Source organism: Eretmochelys imbricata, chromosome 8 (assembly GCF_965152235.1).
Source record: "Eretmochelys imbricata isolate rEreImb1 chromosome 8, rEreImb1.hap1, whole genome shotgun sequence".
Taxonomy (NCBI): Eukaryota; Metazoa; Chordata; order Testudines; family Cheloniidae; genus Eretmochelys; species Eretmochelys imbricata.
The window spans coordinates 88936489-88960308 of NC_135579.1; the positions used below are offsets into that span (position 1 = coordinate 88936489).

At 40.7% G+C, this 23820-nt stretch overlaps 1 protein-coding gene across 5 annotated transcripts in view; it reads right to left on the reverse strand.

The window, feature by feature from the left end:
• MIER1 (MIER1 transcriptional regulator) overlaps positions 1 to 21186 on the reverse strand; it is a 54002-nt gene extending 32816 nt beyond the window's left edge. For 2 of the 5 annotated variants that reach the window (XM_077823452.1, XM_077823448.1), the window contains exons 1-4: positions 20986 to 21185; positions 5252 to 5276; positions 3289 to 3327; positions 545 to 690 (exon numbers count right to left, since the gene is read on the reverse strand). In XM_077823452.1, the coding sequence (XP_077679578.1) occupies positions 545 to 690; positions 3289 to 3327; positions 5252 to 5276; positions 20986 to 20994 (219 nt within the window). In that variant the 5' untranslated portion in view covers positions 20995 to 21185. Of the gene's footprint in view, positions 1 to 544; positions 691 to 3288; positions 3328 to 5251; positions 5277 to 17670; positions 17832 to 20985 lie in introns of all 5 variants that reach the window. The other 3 variants (XM_077823450.1, XM_077823451.1, XM_077823449.1) reach the window with 3 other exon arrangements.
• Between the last annotated feature and the right edge of the window lie 2634 nt (positions 21187 to 23820).

Sequence of the window (23820 nt, forward strand, 5' to 3'; positions counted from 1 at the left end):
CATTAATTGGCGTTCTAATCTCAGCTCTGCTGAGAACTCATTACGTGGCCTTGGGCAAATTACTTAATCCCTGTCTCAGTTTCCCCACCTACAGAATGGGGCAAATAATACTTACTTCATCACAGGAGTGGTATGAGGATGAATGTTTGTACAAAGAATTTAAAATGTCAAATTAAAAAAAGTTATGGGATGAAGGAGTTTATTTATAGAAATTTGAAACTAACATGTACTAATCAAATAAACAGGGAATAATCAATTTATGTAAAACAAACATTTAGCTAGAGCACACTTTGTTTACGATAAGTCTAAAATTTGACATCTACACCAATAGGTATAAACAAAAAAACTATACCTCAACAAGCATTACAGTCTATTATGTACATAGCTTCTTTGCTACAGATTTTGAGAACTGAAAAAGTACCTCAACAGGTCACCATTCCTAGGATTTATTTGTTCACCAACGTATTTGGGATCAAAATCCAACAAAATGTAACCATCTTGCACAAATGGTATTTTTGTTTTATAACCCATAAGTGCCATTTACCCTTGTAAGATCCTCTATTTCAGAATTGAAGTTTGTTTCTCCTTCCATCATTTCCTCCTCTTCTAATGTCCGTTCATCATCAAAATCATGAACCAGCATATCAGCAGACGGGTCAAATTCATGGTCATCAGATGTTGCTGAACCTCCTAGTATAAAAAATTTGAAAAGAAGTTGATCAATCACATCATGGGTTTAAGGAGTTAGCTTGGTATTAGGGCTGTCAAGCGATTAAAAAAAATTAATCGCGATTAACCGCACTGTTAAACAGTAATAGAATACCATTTATTTAAATATTTTGGGATTTTTCTACATTTTCAAATATATTGATTTCAATTACAACACAGAATACAAAGTGTACAGTGCTCACTTTATATTTATTTTTGATTACAAATATTTGCACTGCAAAAAATAAAATAGTATTTTTCAATTCAGCTAATACAATTACTATAGTACAATCTCTATCATGAAAGTTGAACTTACAAATATAGAATTATGTACAAAAAAATAAAACCATGTAAAATTTTAGAGCCTACAAGTCTACTCAATCCTATTTCTTGTTCAGCCAATCGCTCAAACAAGTTTGTTTACATTTGCAGGAGATAATGCTGCCTGCTTCTTGTTCAGAATGTCACCTGAAAGTGAGAACAGGCATTTGCATGGCACAGTTGTAGCCGGCTTTGCAATATATTTACATGCCAGATGCGCTAAAGATTCATATGTCCCTTCATGCTTCAACCACCATTCCAGAGGACATGCGTCCATACTGATGACGGATTCTACTCAATTACAGTCCAAAGCAGTGCGGACCGATACATGTTCATTTTCATCATCTGAATCAAATGCCACCAGCAGAAGGTTGATTTTCTTTTTTGGTGGTTCGGGTTCTGTAGTTTCCGCATTGGAGTGTTGCTCTTTTAAGACTTCTGAAAGCATGCTACACACCTCGTCCCTCTCAGATTTTGGAAGGTACTTCAGATTCTTAAACCATGGGTCGAGTGCTGTAGCTATGTTTAGAAATCTCACATTGGTACCTTCTTTGCTTTTTATCAAATCTGTTGCGAAAGTGTTCTTAAAAGGAAGAACATGTGCCGAGTCATCATCCGAGACTACTATAGCATGAAATATACGGCAGAATGTGGGTTAAATCAGAGCCTGAGCCATACAATTCTCCCCTCCAAGGAGTTCAGCACAAATTTAATTAACGCATTATTTTTTTAAACAAGCATCATCAGCATACAAGCATGTCCTCTGGAATGGTGATTGAAGTATGAAGGGACATATGAATGTTTAGCATATCTGGCACATAAATACCTTGCAATGCTAGCTACAAAAATCCCATGTGAACATCTGTTCTCACTTTATGGTGACGCTGTAATTGAGAAGTAGGCAGCAGTATCTCCCGTAAACGTAAACAAACTTATTTGTCTTAGCAATTGGCTGAACAAGAAGTAGGACCAAGTGGACTTGTAGGCTCTAAAGTTTTACCATGTTTTGTTTTTGAGCTCAGTTATGTAACGAACAAAAAAAAAAATCTACATTTGTAAATTGCACTTTCACAATAAAGAGATTACATTACAGTACTTGTATGAGGTGAACTGAAAAATACTATTTATTTTATCATTTTTACAGTGCAAATATTTGTAATAAAAAATAATATAAAGTGAGCTCTGTACACTTTGAACTCTGTGGTGTAACTGAAATCAATATATTTGGAAATGTAGAAAAAAATCCAAAAATATTTATTAAATTTCAATTGGTATTCTATTATTTAACAGTGCAATCAAAACTGCAATTAATCGCAATTAATTTTTTGAGTTAATCAAGTGAGTTAGCTGCGATTAATCAACAGCCCTACTTGGTATTAATAAAAATGTCACCAATACCCAAACCAAAAACTGAAATAAAATCTAGACACGAAAGATGTTTGCAAAGTCTAAAGTTCTGAAGAATTCAACTACCCTATTTATTCAAAGGAGAGGTTCATATTCTGTTTAGATGGTCAAAAGCTATAGAAAGAATCAGAGGTGAGGGTTTGACTATTCAGTTTTCAAAGTACTGCACAGTTGCATGACATCAGCTGTTGCTCCATGTAGCCCTCAGCTTAATCTCTATGCAACTGATAATTTAGGGGTTGGAGTATTCAAAGGCTGAATCATAGAATATCTGGGTTGGAAGGGACCTCAGGAGGTCATCTAGTCCAACCCCCTGCTCAAAGCAGGACTAATCCCCAATTTTTACCCCAGATCCCTAAATGGCCCCCTCAAGGATTGAACTCACAACCCTGGGTTTAGCAGGCCAAAGCTCAAACCATTGAGCTATCCCTCTCCCCCGCAACAGCCTTATTCAACAGCCTGCACCAGAGTTCTACATTGGGTAAATTACTAGAAATATTGACCAGGATGTATATGAAGGGAATTTTTTTGGCTTCTTGGAAGGTACCATTCTTAAAACTGAAAGGACATGAATGGAGTACTGTTATTCATAATTACAGATTAGAAGGAAGTTTTAAGACTTTGCACATTAGGTCAAGACCTTAACATTCAGGCAATTTTCTACCTATTTTTTGTTTTTTCCCCCTTTTGCATGATTCTTTGTAAAAAAAAAAAAAAAAAAAAGTCTAGATATAGTAACAACTAGCAGTAACAAGTGAAAAAATAAATGAAAGGCTGACTGCTAACAGACTGAGCACAATGCTGAAACCAACGAACTATTGATTTATAATCCCAGCACTTTTAACTACTTGCCTTGGGCAAGTAACTTCATCTGTGTTTCAGTTTCCAAATCTGTAAAAAGTGATAATACGTAGCTCACAATGGTGTTATGAGGATTAATGTTTATAAATCCATTTTAAAATATAAAGTGCATCAAGTATCATTAAATGAGTTTTAACAAGATTTAAATTTTCAAATATGTTGTAGTCCACGGATATTGACAGTGAAATTTAGCATCTAGTTTGCAATGGGAAGCTTAGTAAATGTCTTCAGGTTATGAAATTACTGCAGGTGACAATTTCCATCACAGAAAGATGAGCTCTCCAAGAAAAAAAAACTGTTCAAAACATGAATTTATAAGTGATATTTTCATTCCTTTAACATGTAAAAAGTTGGAAATGTTTATTAAAATAATACCTGATGCTTCCAGTTAGTCATGCATGCTGCTGTAAAATTACATAATCTACTGAATTATTTTGTTTGGTATTTTCACTACACGAAAGAACACTACTGAAAATGATGCTCTGTAAAATCTTAAAAATTAAGGATTTGATTGCTTTTGTTGATGCAGTAGCTTCCAATGCCAAAACCTGATCTTTTGTAGGACTTGCACCAGAGTCGAGTCTCGCTTTCATCTGAAATGATCTCACCATAATGTGAAGAAAACATCTATTTGCTGAACAGATGATTTCATAACCAAAAGCAACATATTAATTACCTGAAGTAGCAAAAATATCCACTGATACTAATTCTAAAAGAAACTGCAGTTTCTCACAGAACTCCAGTATATGTAGGTGTGATTTTTTGCTGAAACAGCTATACCAGTACAGCCCCTAGCGTGGATATAGTTATAGAAGTATAAAAGGCCTTATACTGATATAACTGTATCTACATTAAGGGTTTGTACTGCTTTTATTGCTAAAGCATAGTTAAGTGGTATAACTGTTCAAGACAGGGTAGTCCAACAAAAAGTGAAGCTGCTCATGTTGGAAGGCTTGCATTTCAATTACTATGATGTTAATCTTGACAAGGTCAATCATCTTGGACAAAGCGTTATATAATTAACACTGGTTACTGTAGTAGCAAGGTGTGAAAAAGCAAAAACTCAGTATTTATTACTACACTGCACACTAAAAAGCTCAGCATAAATGAGTTAATCATATCAGAACATCAGACACCAACCAGTTTTTAAAAAGAGATGTAATGGAAATTACTGTTTTTCAGTAACCCATATAAGCAAATATGTTCCTATTGATTACAGTCCACAGAGTGCAGGATCAGTGAAAAAAGCTATTGTTTTTTCTGATACAACTTTGTTTTTCCTGCTAATGTGAGTGAATTTCATGCATGGGAAAACATGGGACAAATATAACTGTCACTAGTCAAGTACTAGACATAGTACAAGTAGCTGCTATGCAAACTACAATGCTCTGTAAATTGACCTTAATCTTGACCCACATAAATTTCTGCAATTTCAGTACTGGTCATCTACTAAACAAAGGCTGCCAATTATGTCAAATTGTGTAGTGGTTTTGTGCTGTATGCAAATGAAAAATACAGTTAGTATACATATTCCTGTGTGTCTCTCTTAAAGGAAAAATATAAAAGATATTCAAGTAACTAGAACTAATTACAATCACTACAAATAATTAAAGTATGCCAAAATGTAACAATGATTAAAAATCAAATTGGAAGCTGTCATCTTCAGTGTCTAATGGTTTAGGTAAAACAACATAAGATGCATAGGAAAGACACTTTCAAAGGTGTATGTTATTTTTAAGATTTAAAAATGATTTAACTATTCAAACAACAAACCTAATTAGAACCATACAACAGTGATAAACCTGTAGTAACTGGGATTATGCAATGCCTCTAATTTCAACTTTGAACTGTTAATTCCAATAGCAATAATATTAAAAAAATAGAAGGTAATGACTGGCATTTTACTGAAGTGTTCCCCTCCCTCTCAAACATAATATTATATTAAATTTTTTACCTGGGCTTGAAGACTGAAGAGAAGGCTAAAAAGAAAAAAAAATAGTTTTTCCATATTAAGTCTGTACAAACAAACATAGAAGGTGAATTCAATAGCTGATCTGATACAAAAGATTATAAATAAGCAGTGCATTGACAGTCACTTTCTCACCAATATATCGGAAATATCATGGCCATTCTAAGTAGGTTTAAAATGACAAACAAGGTTCATTTCCTTCTTTATACTGTCAGCCTTGTTATTTTTAACCAAATGATAATGGGAAGAATTCCCCATTTTGTGAAGCAATCATTGAGTTCCTTAGAGTATAAAATACAGCCATTCTGAAACCAAGGTAAATAGCCCCCCTCTGCCCAATCATAAGTAATACATCACAAAAAAGCCCAATTTATATTTAGATAAAATACTAAAAAAATTTTCTTTTTGAAAAAAAAAAATCAGAAACTGCAATAGGAAGTCCCCGTAAAGCTTAGGAAGGAGACAAACTATTATATAATCAATCTGTGACCCAAAACTGGGAGAACTTTGAAAGTTTTCTTGAAAGCCATCTGTCCTGCCCAAGCACTAGCGTAATGCTAGTTTGTCAGAAAAACAGGGAACTGTATTGACATTATACTGCAAACAATACTTTAGAATTCTGGAATATAAAAAAGTCTGTACTTCAGCAAAGACCTTTTATTATAGAGGTCCCCTGTTGGTTCTAATGCTCTATATAGGGTTAAACCTCCTCCTTACTGACTCACTTTAGCAGCCCATGACCTGCATAAGGCATTTCCAGCAACCCCCCTCTCCCAACGTAAATTGCATTGAAATAAGCCTTCTAATGCAACTCGGAAAGAAAGCGGCTTTCAGATTAGCAATTTTTCCAAATGTGAAATACTAATATTTAAAAAGAACTAGCTAAAAACATTAGTTTACTTGACAATGTTTTGTGTTAGAGCTACAGATGTACACAAGTGAACTGAATATTTTTCAAGTATCAGAGCAGTAGCCATGTTAGTCTGGATCTGTAAAAGCGGCAAAAAGTCCTGTGGCACCTTACAGACTAACAGATGTACTGGAGCATAAGCTTTCATAGGTGAATACCCACTTCATCAGATGCACGTCTAACCCACGAAAGCTTATGCTCCAATACGTCTGTTAGTCTATAAGGTGCCACAGGACTATTTGCTGCTTTTACTGAATGTTTTTGCCTTCTCTTAAGCTACAACCTATTATAAAGATCAAAAAGATTTGTAGGTGTGTGTATGGGGGCTATTGTGGCCAACAGGATTCACTATATTAACATATATACCAAAAAAGATAGTGAACGTAGAAATATTTATTTCAGTGGAGCTATTACAGTCTATTTTAGTCACCTAAGAACAGTCATCCTGTGTCAAACTAATGGTCCATCTAGCCCAATATCCGGTCTTCTGACAGAGGCCTGTGCCAGATGTTAGAGAGAGAATGAATAAAATATGGCAATTATAGAGTGATCCAACCCCATTGTCCAGTTCCAGCTTCTCACAGTCAGAGGTTTAAGGACATCCAGAGCATGGGGTTGCATCCCTGATCCTTTTGTTTAGTAGCCATTGATGGACCTACCCTCCATTAACTTATCTAGTTCTTTTTTGAACCCAGTTATACTTGTGGCCTTCATAACATCCCCTATCAACAAGTTACACGGGTTGCGCACTGTGTGAATACTTCGTTTGTTTTAAACCTGCTGCCCATTAATTTCATTGGGTAATGCCTCTCGTTCTTTTGGTGTATGAAGGGGTAAATAACACTTCCCTATTCGCTTTCTCCACAATATTCATGATTTTATAAACTTCTGCCATATCCCCACTCTTAGTTGTCGCTTTTCTATGTTGACCAGTCCCAGTCATTTTAATCTCTTCTCATATGGAAGCAGTTCCACGTGCTAATTATTTTTGCTCTCTTTGTATTCTTTCCGGTTCTAATATGTTTTTTTCAGATGAGATGACCAGAACTGTACACAGTATTCACGGTATGGACATACCATGGATTTATATCGTGGCACTATAATAGTTTCTGTCTTATTATCTATCCCTTTCCTAATGATTCCTAACACTGCTAGATTTCTTGATTGCTGCTGCACATCGAGCAGATGTTTTCAGAGAACTAGCCATGATGACTCAAAGATGTCTTTCTTGAATGGTAACAGCTAATTTAGACCCCATCATTTTGTATGTATAATTGGGATTATGTTTTCCAATGTGCATTACTTTGCACTCATCAACACTCAATTTCATCTGCTATTTTGTTGCCCAGTCACCAGTTTGTGAGATCCCCTTTGTAACTTTTTGCAGTCTGCTTTGGATTTAGCTTGAGTAATACAGTAACTCCTCGCTTAACATTGTAGTTATGTTCCTGAAAAATGCTACTTTAAGCAAAATGAAGTTAAGCAAATCCCATTTCCCTATAAGAATTAATGTAAACGGGGGGGCTAGGTTCCAGGGAAATTTTTCCCCCCAGAAAAAAAGACATGTATAGACACACACAGACAAACACAAACACACACACAGAGTAGAAGTTTTAAACAATTTAATACTGTACACAGAAATGATGATTGTGAAGCTTGGTTGAGGTGGTGGCGTCAGAGGGTGGGATATTTCCCAGGGAATGCCTTGCTGCTAAATGGTGAACTAACACTCAACTGAGCCCTCAAGGGTTAACATATTGTTGTTAATGTAGCCTCACACCCTACAAGGCAACACGAATGCAGGGAGAAGACATAATAGACGCATGGCAGTGGCTGCAAACATTCCCTGCGGAAACTGAACATGATGATGAACCCACGCTACCCCACTGGAGCACACCACTCCCTCCACTTTCCAAAGTGCCGGGTGGTGCTTGAGTGTGAGAGAGAGACACAGACAGGCGCACTGCCTCTTCAAGTATGCTGACCCCACTCTAAGTACGCTGCCTTTTAAAGTATATCAGCAAGTTGAAACAGCAGCTGCTGCCAGCAAGCTCCCTCCATCCTGAGCCCTGTTGTGTTGTGTCCATCCCCCCCATACACTCTGTGGAGATGGGGTACAGGAGCGGGGGGAGGGGGAACACCCTGACAACAGCACCCCTCTTTCCCCCCCCCACCCGCTGCACAGTAAGCACGAGGCTCCCAGGAGCCGCTTCAAGGCAGAGGGCAAGAGCAGCATCGGGGGGGGGGGGGGGAGGAAGACACCTGAACTGCCCGACACTTGATAACCTGCTGGGTGGCTCCCACACAGGGAATTTAGGGTAGCTGATAGGGGGCTGCCAGCCCCCCCTGGTTCCAAGCCCCCACCAACTAGCTCCAACGGGCTGCTCTTCCTGCAAGCAGTGGACAAAACAGGTGGCTGCCAAACAACGTTATAAGAGAGCATTGCACAACTTTAAATGAGCATGTCTTCTAATAGATCAGCGACATAACAAAACAACTTTAACTGGGACAACAATAAGTGAGGATTTACTGTACTGTATTGGCTGCAAACTTTGCAATGTTTACCCCCTTTTCTAGATCATTTATAAATATGTTGAATAGTACTGGTCCCACTACGGATACTTGGGAGATCGCCACTATTTGTCATTTTCTATTCTGAAAATTGAACCTAGAATTATAGAATATCAGCGTTGGAAGGGACATCAGGAGGTCATCTAGTCCAACCCCCAATTTTTGCCCCATGTCCCTAAATGGCCCCCTCAAGGATTGAACTCACAACCCTGGGTTTAGCAGGCCAAAGCTCAAACCACTGAGCTATCCCTCCCCCCATTTATTCCTACCCTTTATTCCTACCTTTTAACTAGTTACTGATCCATGAGAGGACCCTATCCTCTTATTTCATGTATGCTTACTTTGCTTAAGAGCATTTGGTGAGGGACCTTGTGAAAGACTTTCTGAAAGTTCAAGTACACTATACCAACTGGATCACCCTTATCCACATGCTTGTTGACTCCCCTCAAAGAATTCTACTAGATTGGTGAGGCATGATTTCCCTTTTAAAAAGCCCTTTTGACTCTTCCCCAACATGTTGTGTTCATCTATGTTGGTGACAGTGTTGTTCTTTATTACAGTTTCAACCATTTTGCCTGGTGCTTAAATTAGGCTTACTCACTTGTAATAGCCAGGATTGCCTCTGGGGCCTTTTTTAAAAGTCGGTATTACATTAGGTACCCTACAGTCACCTGGTGCAGAGTCTAATTTAAGTGATAGGTTACCTATCACAGTTAGTAGTTCTGAAATTTCATATCTGAGTTCCTTCAGAACACCATCTGGTCCAGATGACTTATTACTGTTTAATTTATCAATCTTTGCGAAAACCTCCTTTACTAACACCTCAATCTGAGACAGTTCCTCAGATCCATCACCTAAAAGAGAAAGGATCTGAGGGTGATTCCCACATCTGAGCCAATGCAGTGAAGACCACTGCACAGAATTCATTTAGCTTCTCTGCAACAGCCGTGTCTCTTTGAGTGCTTTTTAGCACCTCAATTGTCCAGTAATCCCACTGACTGTTTGGCAGGCTTCCTGCTTCTGCTGTACTTAATTTTTTGCTGTTAGTTTGTGTGTATTTTGCTAGTTACTCTTCACTTTTTTTGGCCTGCCTAATTATATCTTTATACCTGAAATGTTTCACATATAGATGACAATTAAATTAGTAATCTACTAATATCCAAATTAAGCAATAGATTGCCACTGATTATCCATAGTGCACTGTTTGGGAAGGAGGTTTTAAAAGATGCCTGTGTCACATAAAACAGAGCAGAATCTCACTAATTTTCAGTTAGATAATTTAACTGGCTGGAACAGTGTTCTCCCATCACTTTTCAGCAAGGACTTAACACAGTACTGAAAGAGGTTTCCTGTTGACAAACATTACTTTTACAAAATTCAATGCACAATATTGCTTTTAATGTTTACCTACTTTAAATTTGCAAAACTGAGCAATACACAACTGGTCCATCAATTATTGTTAATTAATGAGTCCCCTGTGTACCTGCTGCAGTATTCCGACATAGTAAGAAATTCAAACTGCTTATTTTAGCTTGGTCAACGATGCTTGAAGAAATGAGTAAACAGAATTACATTTTAGTCCATGCAAATGAGAGGAACATGAGAGGAGGGGAAAAACTACTAAGAAAATTCCAAATAAAAGCCTCATTTTCAAGGATAAATTTCACAGAAGAACTACTGAAGAGAGCCTGTGGTATAAATCTGAAATGGGCATATGTAGTGGGAACTCTGGCTAATGCAGGTAGCAGCAAAGTGTAATTTATAATAAACAGCTCAGCTTAATTGAGGCTACCTCGGGTATTCTCAGAAGCAAAGAAACTAGCCAGTTTCTTAAATTCTGTGGTGTTGCTTAAAAGCATTGTGAACTGCAACAGAAGAATGTTTCACTGCTTGAAGGTAAAAGAGGGGATAAATAAAGAGAAGTCCAGCTACCAATAATCAACTTATGTTCTCCAAAAATCGTCTCTGCAGATCTACACTACAGCATGCCATGCCTCACAAGCCATGGAACCAAAGCAATAAGCCATGAGAGAACATGCACTGACTACAGATCAAACACTCCAAACTATAAAGTTACACAATACCTACCCATCTTTAACTCCTTTCCATTTCAGCAAAATCTGTGTGTGCTGAAGACAAAAAATAAGGGCATTTCTGACAAGGGATGCTTAGTCTGCGCATTTAATACAAGGTTTAGGTCCCAAAAAGGATTTTTCTTTATTGGCAAAGGGTTGAGAAGCAAGGCAGCTTTGAGAAATATTATGCCTGAGTGAGATGAAACTCTACAGCAGCATGGTAGAGACAGCAAGCAGAAAACAGCTGTTGCTTGGATTTTTAGAGTCTGAACTTTTAGGCCCAAATTAAGATCTTGCTGTAAGAAACCCAAAAACGTTATTTTGCCCTTGCCTTGACTAGATTCATGACTTTGCATTGTGCCAAATGGGTAGACTAAGCCCTTAAAAGTGCCCTGTTTGTGGAATGCTCACTCACAGGGTGGATAAAAATCAATGTTAAAAAACCCACACTCCAAAAATGGATTTTAAATAGGATTTTTTATTTAAATTACAAGTTTCTCTTTTAAAAAATGAACCTGTTTAAAATGAAATCTGAATTTAATACAAAATATATTAAGGCCTAAATGTATAATCTTTTTAACAATAAAAAAATATGCTGAATCCATGAGAGTCTCTATAAAGAACTGAGTTAAAGGCTGCTTTTCTATATAAAGAACGAATCAGGGGAAAAACATCTAACTTTTGATATCAAGCTTTATAAATATGGCACAATAGGTAGTGCGTTGTATTAAGCGCTTGATCTTGTGGGAGACCTAGGACCGTGCTACTGGGAACAAGAGACTGGTAAAGTCATCGCAGGCGTTGGAACCTGGTTTCTGACTCCAGAAAACACCATATATCATCTCACCAGATTCATCCACTGAGCACACATGGGTGGTCTCATACTCCTATTTTATAGCTTCACTTTACCTGAGCTCTGATTGGCTCAGTTCTCCAATTATGAATATTTGTGATTCCACTAATCATTGAAACTTACTCTCCAGCACATGGGAAAAAGAGCAGTTATCTGCCCAGTAACTACCAGCCCTTGCTTCTGGATGATTCCAGGTACTTCACGCAAATGGCCTTGCTCTGTCTCCCTGCATGTGCCCATGGACAGAGATACAAACAGAAATTAATTTCTCAACTGCCTCCCTCTCTGTTTCTAAACAAAAGATACTGCAGTGCAAAAGACATGCAGGTTACATGAGTAGAAGTCTTGGATTGTTATTTTGTTTTTCTGGGGCTGGGAATGAGGGCGGGGGAGTTACATAACAAGGGAGAAGCAGCAAAGTGTGGAACTAGTAAGGAGCAACATATTGTCAAAATAGGACCCTGTGGGAAGAAGGGACAACATTCTTGAGAGTGAAGCTTCTACAGTGTTGATTTCAACACCTGAGTGTAAAAACAACCCTACCTAGGAATATTTTCAAGAAATTCCTGTACCTCTGTGTAAAGTAAGGAACATGCACCAAGCATAAACAGTGCAACAAACAGATGGAAGGCCTTGTTGTCAGAATGAAACAACATTATGAAAAATACTCATCAGAAGGCAATGACTGAAGATGATGTGCAAATGTCTGAACTATCTGGACCAACTGATTAGTAAATTTCTATTTGCCCCATTTTTATGGACTGCTGTCCATGTCTTACTATGCTAGTCTTGATGCATGGAGCAATATACACAATAATGCAGTAACATGTGCTTGTGTGACAACAGATGAAGGGGTTGTCTGTCTCACAGAAACAAACAATGCATCGGCAAATGACCATACAGCAGAATACTTAAAGTAACAGCAGTAAAAGCTATAACAAACTGTGAACAAAAATTCAAGTGTCAAGTGCGCAGCTCTGTCACAGTCAATGCTGCAAATATAGTAAAGATGAGCAGAAATGTAGGCTTTAATGATGGGAACCTGAAATTTGACAAACAGGTGCAGCGCTCATTTGAGGCATCTCTTAGCCAAAGACTAAAATACAACTCCAGGAATGCAGGAAAAATGTTGCTGAAATTACAAAATACTTCCCTAACAAGTTATTTGTTTCAGCTTCACTGAAGAGAGCAGGAGAAGCCAAACTAGGGGCATCAGAAGAGCTGAGGGAGGGGGAAGTGATTGCTGGGAAGGAGCCTGAGTGTCAAATCAAAAGGGCTGTTGGGTGGGAGAAGTATGGAACAGGTGTTTTTTGGGCAGGGAGAGATTGTTAGGGAGTCTTCACCATACAGATTCTGGCTGACCCCTAGTTTCTCTCATTCAGTCAGGCACATTGGCGGTCCTCTTGTGTCCTTGCACCACCAATCAGCCACCCCTCCTCCCCATGTGTCCCTGCACCCCATCCCCATGCTGATATGGGACCTCATACTGAAAAATCTTTACTGAACCCCCTATTCTGGCCTTCAAACAATCCCCCAACCTCATCAGAAGCAAGCTCCCCACAGAACAAGTCACACCTTTCCTCCTAATGACTGGAGGGGTGTTAACACATTTCAAGGGACCATTCAAGGTAAAGTGGCCTGTTAACTACCTATGCTAAACAATCTGTTCTATATAGTATTTAGCTGGATCACTAAGGGCTTGTCTACACTGGCAATTAACAGTGTTGCAACCTTCCCGCTCAGGGGTGTGAAAAAATACCCCTGAGCACAGCAAGCTGCAGAGCTGTAGTGTGTCAGCGTAAACCGTGCCCCCCCCAGCGCTCGGAGCTGCACCCCTCGTTGAGGTGGGTTTTTTTTCTTGTGCTGTGCCACAACCACACAAGAGGTACGTTAAAGCGCTGCCGTAGCAGTGCTTTAGTGTTGCCAGTGTAGACTAGCCCTAAGGTTATGTCTACATTAGAAACTTCAAAGTGCTGCCGTGGGAGCGCTCCCGTGGCAGCGCTTTGAAGCGTGAGTGTGGTCACGCGTGAGTGCTGGGAGACAGTTCTCCCAGCACTCCTGGTAATCCATCTCCACAAGAGAAATAGCTCGGAGCGTGGCTCCCAGCGCTTGGATCCTGTCCACATTAGCACTTTAAAGTGCTCAACCTTGCTGCGCTCAGGGAGGTGATTTTTAACACCCCCGAGACAGCAAGTTAGAGTGCTATAAAATGTAAGTGTAGACAAGCCCTAAGTTTTCCAGATCTGAAGAAGAGCTCTATGGTTAGCTCAAAAACTTGTCTCTCTCACCAACAGACGTTGGTCCAATAAAAGGTATTGCCTCACCCACCTTGTCTCTCATATCCTGGGATCAACACAGCTACAACAACACTGCATACGATAATGAAGTTACTGTCATTTTGCAAGAAAAAAAACAAAACAGTACACTTTCCTTTATCATTTCATTCTTCATCATGGAATAAAAATCACTGTTTTATGGATTTATTCCAGGTGTGTAAATACCCAACCATATGAACATCAAAGAGGTTGCACATCAAAGTTTTAAATGTATAGCTAGATCATATACTATAATTGTTTCTATTACAATTTAACTCATACAAAGCACATGGCTCACCACCTTGGACAAATTCCATTTGTAAAACAAACAGCATTTACGCTCATGCAGCTTTTCATCCATTTATTTAGTTACTTCACCCATGACTAAATTGCAGACACCTCAGAGATGGAATGCAGGAGCCATTTAACAGACTACAGCAGTACTACATAACTACTTAGTGCAGGAAGTTAAACACAACTTAATTGACAGGTTTCAGAGTAGCAGCAGTGTTAGTCTGTCTTCGCAAAAAGAAAAGGAGGACTTGTGGCACCATAGAGACTAACCAATTTATCTGAGCATAAGCTTTCGTGAGCTACAGTTCACTTCATTGGATGCATAAAAGTGGAAAATGCAGTGAGGATAGATAAGCTATTACCAGCAGGAGAGTGGGGTGGGGGAGAAAACCTGGATTTGTGCTGGAAATGGCCCACCTTGATTATCATACACATTGTAAGGAGAGTGATCACTTTAGATAAGCTATTACCAGCAGGACAGTGGGGTGGGGGGAGAGAAAACCTTTTGAAGTGATAAACACCCAATTTTTCATGATGTGTGTATAAAAACATCCTCACTGCATTTTCCACTTTCATGCATCCAATGAAGTGAGCTGTAGCTCACGAAAGCTTATGCTCAAATAAATTGGTTAGTCTCTAAGGTGCCACAAGTACTCCTTTTCTTTTTACACTTAATTGGTGACTTGGAGGAAACAACCAGCTGAAATGGTAGACAATACCCTTTGCTCAACATGGTGCAACTTCCTTTTGTTACTTGGATATACAAACTGGAGTCTTGTTAGAACCCTTGTGCATTTCTGTATATTCAGGTAATGGCAGTGTTCAAGAACATTTATCCCCACTTGTGTTTAGCAAGAAGATCGAACATTTGCTGGATTTGTACTTCCAGGCTAGTGTAAGATTACTACTTGGGTCTACATCTGAACTCCACTTGGAAATTTCAACTAAGACAAAAAATGGATGCTCACTGAAGAATTTTACACACACTACTCTGACGCTTGAGACTGATTTGGCTTCTTTGTCACCTCCAGATGAAATTTAAGGTGTCTGTCTCAGTTTACGAAGGCTTGTTATTTGGTTACCAGATATTTAAGAGACCACTTCTCCCTCTGTGATTCTCCCAGAAAGCTGAGGTCAGTTGGGGTACTTGAGCTTGTATGTCAGGGGCTGGATGCAGTGCATTCTCAGTAGAGGACCCTTGATTACATAATTTCTTTTCACCAGTTACAGCCCAACTTTGACGACTTTCAAAGACTATCCATTTACTTAGACTTTTTCTGAGGAAAGGGTTAGGTAAGATTTTGTTCAGTTTATCAGTTATCAAATTTTAAAATGCTGTGTTATATTTATTGTAAGTTTTCCAAGATAAGTTAATGGGCACAAATTCATACTGAACAAACCAATCTGGGGTTGCAACTACTTAGGAATTTAGATAGGCAGAAACTAATTACCAACACTTGGTCAAGACACCTCACTTTTGTAAAAGCGTGATGAAGAATTTGATGATCACAGTTGGTCAGAATCTCTTCTTTATGTTTCATCTGAAGCACAAGCCTTCAAAAGCACAATATCCCAGAAAACCATGCTGAGTAATTAATTTTGTTTTTACTTGAAGACTGACTTGACTGAAGTTTCCTGTAGCATCCTGTGATTCCTTGGAAGTCTCCCACCTTCATACTGTTCAGGCCCATCCCTCCTCAACTTGTGAAATCCGAAGAGCTCATAACCAGAGGTGATATGATTGTAAAAAAAACAAGTGACAATACTACTATCTTTCATATAGCATATTGTGTTACTGTTAATTAGAACCCTCTCCCCCCCATGGAAGAGGAAATGCTTCACAGAATTACATTATACAGAATTAGGTGGCATAATCAGGGAGAAATGCATGTATTCAACTGAGACTTAAATTAGATGGGAAACACATATAGGAAGGCAGTTCCAGATGCCAAGTGCTGCAAAGGTGAAGGTTCTCATAGCACCATTAATGACAAAGATTGGCGGGGGAGTGGGGGTGTCAATAAGAAAGCTTACTGTCTTAAAAGCTGTGGTATTTAATATGGGCTGACTTATGTTCTTTTTTAACTAAAGAAACTGCACATACGTAATTACACTTAGACACAATTGCATCACTTTCTCCACAGCCTTTGTACTAAACTAGAATTCTGATTAACAACTGCATACCTATTTTTGAACCTTAAATACTTAAAATGTGGATACCCAATCAAAATAAAAGCTTTTGTAAAACTCTCTATATAATGTTAACAGTGAGACTGTCCCCTTCCAGCGAGTGTCAACCCCTTTCCCCATATTAAAAATGCAGAACCACAAAGGGGTATTAATTTCTCTTCAAAAGCTTATAATCAGGGAAAGAGTGAATTAAATTGCATGTATACCATTACTGAATGAATGTACAGTACAACTTCAGAGTAACAAACACCTGAGTTATGAACTGACCAATCAAACACACTCACCTCAATTGGAACCGGAAGTACACAATCAGGCAGCAGAGACCCTCCCCCCCACCCCCACCCCCAAAAAAACCAGCACAGTACTGTTATACTACTAAAGAAATAAGTTTTAAAGCTGAGTTAAATGAATGTTCAGCTATAAACTCTTGAAAGAACAATGTTTTGTTCAGAGTTACGAACATTTCAGAGAGTTATAAACAACCTCCATGCCCGAGGTATTTGTAACTCTGAGGTTCTACTGTATAAGCCAAATGTTTCTTTAAACCTACTGCTCTTAGAGTTAATACTACTTCTCTATCTCAAAGAAAGCTGGAAGGCTAAATTCACTGAAATTTGTCAGGTGCTCCGATACCACAGAAATACCCATAAATTAAATTAAATTAAATAAATAAATGTAGTCATTAGTAACTAAAGCCTAACTGTAAATGGATAAAAGAAAAAAAATGGATACTAAAAAAAGGAACATTCAAACCAGTATTAACTTCTAAAAAAATAGTTTCACTTTTGCAGATAAAAATCAGTTTCATTTTCTAGTCCCATTTACTAGCATAATGGCGTTTGCGTTCCCGTCAACAGAAACTGTTTCAAGCCCAACATTCCATTAAATTAAAAATAATCCACAAAGTCTTTTCATATTATATTATATTTGTTCAACATTTTAAGTCTATAATTTTGGTCTTAAAAAGCTAGCTGTTTGTCTCAAGCACAACAGTTTATGATACTTCCTCACTTAAAGTATATCTACACTGCAGCTGAAAGCTTGCTTCTCAGAGCGCATAGACAGAAATGCACTAGGTCAGCATGAGCTAGGGTGCAAAACACAGCAGCGTAGCCTCGGGTAGCCCAGGCAGCAGTGTGGGCTAGCCCCCGATACAAACCCACCCGGACACCCCAGGTACACATATGAGTTACTACCTGTGCTGTGCTGGCTACACAGCTATTTGTGGCATACTAGCTCAAGCAGAGCTAGTACATCTGTCTATCCCCTCTGGAAAGCGCATTCCCCACTGCAGTGCAGACATATCTTTAGGGTGAGACTGGACTGCCCCTAGGAAGGTCAGCGCTGAATTCACAGCCTGGGGAAGAGAGGGATAATGTAGTTTTAAGACATCTTTGAGCCCTTCTGATCCTCAGCTTTTTCCTGGCCCCTAGTGTAATTTAGACAGCCCTCAGGGCCTAAGTTATTGGCAACCTTTCTCCACAGTGCTGTTTGAGATGACCCCATTTAGTCAAATTTAGTCTAAACTTCCAATCTGAAGGCAAAGAAAATCTTTCAATACCGTTCCTACACAGTTCAGAATCTGAAATGACATTCTCCCAGAAGTGTAAAAATTGCCCTTTCAGCTCCAGTGCTTCCCAACCCTATAACCCTCCAGTCTTGCACCCAGTACACCTGTTACCATCACCTACAAAGACAGCATTATAGCAGCATCTTCCTCAGTTCCTGTACCACAGAAATCCTTCTACAGCCTGATCCAGGGCTTCTGGAGCCCCTTTATGCTGCTCTAGAACTTTAACATGGCATCAAATGGTCAGAGTGGGGATGAGGATCTCCATCTAAGTCCACATTCCTAGTAACATCAAAGTTTTAAAATAAAGCTCTGGGAAGTTCTCCGGTGGCCTCTGAACAACTTTTCTTGTATCCATTAGCAAAATATCAAGTTCAACAGAATATAAGTATACCTCCAGAACAAGGCACATTAATATGAAATTTAAAAAAAAAATTCATGTTTCACCAGCTACACCAAGATGGCTTTCTACAGCTCTATCTATATGCACTCTGCAGCAGAAGTCCCATAGCACTGAGAATCGTATCATCTGTTACAATGCGAATACATGTGGAAAATACAGTACAGAACAGGGGTCGGCAACCTTTCAGAAGTGGTGTTCCGTGTCTTTATTTGTTCACTCTAATTTAAGGTTTCGGGTGCCAGTAACACATTTTAATATTTTTAGAAGGTCTCTTACTATAAGTCTGTAATATATAACAGAACTATTGTTGTAAAGCAAATAAGGTTTTTAAAATGTTTAAGAAACTTCATTTAAAATTAAACTAAAATGCAGAGCCCCCTGGACCGGTGGCCAGGACCCAGGCAGTGAGCGCGCCACTGAAAATCAGCTTGCGTGCCATAGTTGCCTACCTCTGGTATAGAAAATAACTTTGGAAAGTAATGCAGAAAGTACCAGTTACTGGCTCCTGCAACAACATGGTAAATACTTCAGTTCACACCAGTGTAGTATGCAAAAGATTTCAGAACTAACACCAGTATTTAATTGACAAAATATGCAAGCAATTAGTGAGACTTTAACACACATAGATCCCAAACATGTCCAAAACATCAAGTGTCCCTACATCTCTGTGGCCTTGAAGATATGAGAGGAGAGGGGAGTTACATACTTGAATTTCTTGCAGGTTATGAAAATACTGATGGAGAAGATCTGTGACTCTCATCGACCCTCAAGGTATTGAGAGAAAAAATGAAGGTGTTTATTTCCCAACTGTGGTGACACTGAGGATATCATAAACATATTGAGCACCTTACAGCACAGACTTCTGCTGCAGGAATGGGCCTGAATGCCAAATCAGAATCTTCACAGAGGAGGGGTGGGGGGAAGGAATACACACTGAAAAAAGAAAACTCTCCCCACGTCAAAACAAGAGGAGGGATGAAAAAGAGGAGGTTTCATAACCCATAGTTTAAAAAACAACAACAGAACTGATACATAGTCTTTACTCTAAAGATAGAGTGGGCTCCCTGAGTTGAAAAGACAATTGTTTCTAAAGACACTCTCCCTCTACAGAAGGGCTTTACTGTATGAATTGCCAATGAATATTTCCAATATCATTCACTGAAATGGTTCTACCACCATACTAGTTGAAACTTCCAATTCCAAGTCAAAGAAAACCTCAGCAACATTTCTACTCCCTCTATCCATAACATGGAATCAGCAATTCCCCAAGAAGGGTAAAACATTGTCCTTCTGTATCTCATCAGAAGAAGCAAATCCCTGCCACACAAACCTCAAGTAAGCCTTTTTTACACCACATCACACATGACCCACAAAACAGAAGAACTATACAGTAACTCCTCACTTAAAGTTGTCCCGGTTAACACAGTTTCACTATTAGGTTGCTGATCTATTCGAGAACATGCTTGTTTAAAGTCGTGCAATGTTCCATTATAAGGCTGTTTGACTCACCCCACTCCGCCCACCCAGCATTCCAGCTGGGGAGTGGGTAAGCCCTGGACCCTGCTCCCCGGCTGGAGGGCCAGGCGGGCGGAATGGGGCAAGACCCCAAATCCCAACCCCACTCCTCAGCTGGAGCAGGAAAAGCCCCTGTGCCCCGACCCCACTATGCCCCTGTCTCAACCAAGCTCCACAATCATAATTGGGGAGTACAGTATTAAACTGTTTGTTTAAAATTATTTAAAACTTATATTGTATATGTATATAATGTCTTTTGCCTGGTGAAAAAAAATTCCCTTGAACCTAACCCTCGCTCCCCCCCCCCCATTTACATTAATTCTTATGAGGAAATTGGATTAGTTTAACATCGTTTTGCTTAAAGTAGCATTTTTCAGGAACAGAACTACAACGTTAAGTGAGGAGTTACTATAGATAGCTCTTCCCCATTCTCCCCACTCGGAGACCCCAGAGTAAGGGGGAGCTCTTCCTTCCTTCCCCACCAGGAAAAGCAGGCACACACTGCAGGAGCACCCACGCCATAGGACTAGGCCACCTAAACCCAGACGGGCTGCCTCCACTCCTGCCATAGGAGTAGCACCCCCCACCCAGCCTGCCCACCCCAGGACTTGCCGGCTGCCTCCTCACCTCCCCTAATGGTAGCGCGCCCCCCCGCGAGGCGGGCCACGCACCCCTTCTCCCGAGACCTCCCATGGCGGCCGCGGCCCCCCCGTGGCGCTCCCCCCATAGGGGAGGCGCCCGTCCCCCCCCCATAGGGGAGGCGCCCCCGTCCTCGCCTCAGGGTATGGCTCCGGGCCCCGGGGCAGCAAGGGGCTCGTCCCTAAACTCACGCAGCACAACCCCCCTGTCCCGGCGTAGGACCCCCGCCACCAGGGGCGGGGCCCCTGTCCCGGGGCAGGGGCCCGTGAAAGAGCTACAGGGCGGCCTCCCCTCCCAGGTAACTAACTTGTGGGAAGCTCCTCCCGGCCGCAGCGCCGCGCAACAAGTTCCCGGCCAGCCCCCGCCCCAGAGCCGGGCTCTTACCTCCGCCATGTTCACTGAGCGGGCGGGACAGGGAGTGGGGAGGGTCACATCGCCGCCGCGGCGGAGGAAGCGGCACCGGCGGCGGCGGGTCACGGTCTGTGCGGCGGCCGGGGGGGGAGCCGCCGGGGGGCACAGACACTAACGTCACTGCGTACAGGCGGCGGGCGCGCCCCCGACAACACCCAGTGCACGCTTCAGGCCGGGCCCGTGCGCGCCCCGACACCGGAACGCGCGCTCCCAAGACGTACAGTACACAGCTGACGGATGGAACGTAGAGAACAGAAAGCCCCGCCCTATCAGTTTCTACTCAGCAGCAAACAGGGAAATCCTTCTTCCCGCCCCCAGCGGTGCAGGCCCCTGGCCGTCAGAGCCCCTCGGCCTTCAGGGCTTGGCGCTCGTCTTAGGTCTAGGCTCCAGCGTGCGAGGGCAGCCCCGGCTGGCATATGGTGCCGGACCCCCATGTCACTAGATAGCACCACCCCTCCCCCTCCAGTGTCACTCACGAGTCTAGCAAAAGAGCAGGTCCCTCTGCTGCGCTCGCAAATGGTGGTATCAGTCACCTGCAAACAGGGATCACTTGAATAACCAGCATACGTACTCTCCCTTCCCTGGAGATCACCAGCCCGTATACATCCCATCCCACCCCACCCCGTGCAAATCAAGACACCAGGACATACAGTACTCACGTTCCCCAAAGCAATGTAAATCACCTGCACATATACGTCCTCTTCCCCCTCTCCCTTCCCAGTGAAATCAATAGCACACATTCACCTCACACGCAAATCACCAGCACAGGTACACCCCCAATGCAAATCACCAACCAACAAACAGGGTTCGCGCTCGTCTAAATCACCAGCAAATTATTATTTACAGTATCAGTACTGCCAACATCAAGTATTCAAAAATCATGAGACAGGTCCCAAACAGTCATGCAATCAGCTTAAAAATTAGATTAAAAATATATATATTTAGGATTTAGGGACTTTTTTTTGCCTTCCATTTCTCTGTCTTTAAGATGCGCTCATTTCATGTTTTTAAGTCTTTTCTACAACCATGAGAACCAGAAACTTGCTTTACAAAAAGGAAAAACCAAAGCTGAGAGTCTCATGTAATAACACGACTCCAGGAGCTGGGGCTATAAGTAAAGTATCATAATACCTGTGATACAATCATAACAACTGGCAGCACTGTGTAGTGCCTATGGACACCAATCTTGACTGAGGCGTCACTGTGCTAGGCACTGTACAAACATGTAGTAAGAGACAGTCCATTATCCAAAGAATTTACCATCTAAACAGCTAAAACAGATAAAGGGTGAGAGTGGTCTCCCCTCCCTGGTGTAAGGCTCCAGTAAATAGGGTCTCACCGGGCACAAGTCAAAAGGATGTGCATCTGTCTTAAATTGCAACAACTAAGCTTTGTTTACTTTTGTAATGAATTAAGACAAAGGACAATAGAAGCATAATAACTTGCTTTAATTTAGGACAATCAATTTTTTTTTAAAATGTCTACATAGATGTCAGACTCAAAATCACAATTCAAATTTTACCGATATTCTGAGTATAGGATCTGTGACAATCTGTTGGGGAGCTCATTAGCACTGTAAGGAATGTTTGCTTTGTGAGCTGGTTCATGCATGTACTATAAATGCCAGTTAGGGCTGCCAAGCCTGATTGCCCTGATAATACCTCAGCAGAAGTCAGTGATGTTTTCTGTAGACTGGCAAAAGATTATATTAACCAGTACAAATGAAAGATAAGACCTTATGTGAGGTACAACATAACTAATTGGCTTAAAACAGAAACAAATATAAATTAAATATAACCACATTAAAAAGTACACTCACATTTTCTATGAATATTAGTTCTGTTTATTCTAGATTCCCTATATCACTTGTATCTGGTCATTGGCATTTTTTTTTTCAAATAGATTAAGCAGTGGTGCAAATTTAGGCCTTAATCCCACAAACATTTAGACCTAAGCTGCACTACAAATTTAGATCAACATAAACTGCCTTGCATTGACCTACTTGGTGGGAGGGATAGCTCAGTGGTTTGAGCATTAGCCTGCTAAACCCAGGGTTGTAAGCTCAATCTTTGAGGGGGCCATTTAGGGATCTGGGGCAAAAATTGGGGATTGATCCTGCTTTGAGCAGGGGGTTGGACTAGATGACCTCCTGAGGTCCCTTCCAACCCTGATATTCTATGTACGAACATGAGTGTTTCATTATGCCGACACAGTAACACCACCTCCCAGAGCAGCACTGGTCGATATAGTCAGATCAATGCAGCACAAGTGTAGACACTGTGTTACCTATGTCGACTCTAACAGTCCTCCAGCAACTGTCTCACAATGCCTGACACTGACTTCCCTGGCCACAATTTTTAACTCCCCTGCCCAGGGATCATGGAAACTGCAAGCCCCGCCCTGCCTTAAAACCCTGTGAATTTTTGAAATGCCTTTTCCTGATTGTGCATCTTGGTGAGCACACCTCTAGCAGCTCTCCACTATTATGCGCAACTGCCCAGCTGACCATGCCGGCTACATGCGTCAGACACACTCTGGGCTGAAACAGGCAAGAGATATTAGATCTCCTCTGCCTGCGGAGAGAAGAGACTGTGTAAGCACAGCTATGGACCAGCCATAGAAACATGGACATCTATGAGAGATTGTATGGAGAATGCAGGAGAATGGGTATGACAGGGATCAGCCCAGTGCTGTGTGAAAGCAAAGAAACTACATTAAGCATATCATAAAGCTAGGGAAAATCATAATCGGTCTGGTGCCAAGCTGCACATCTGCTGTTTTCACAAAGAGCTGCACGGCATACTTGAG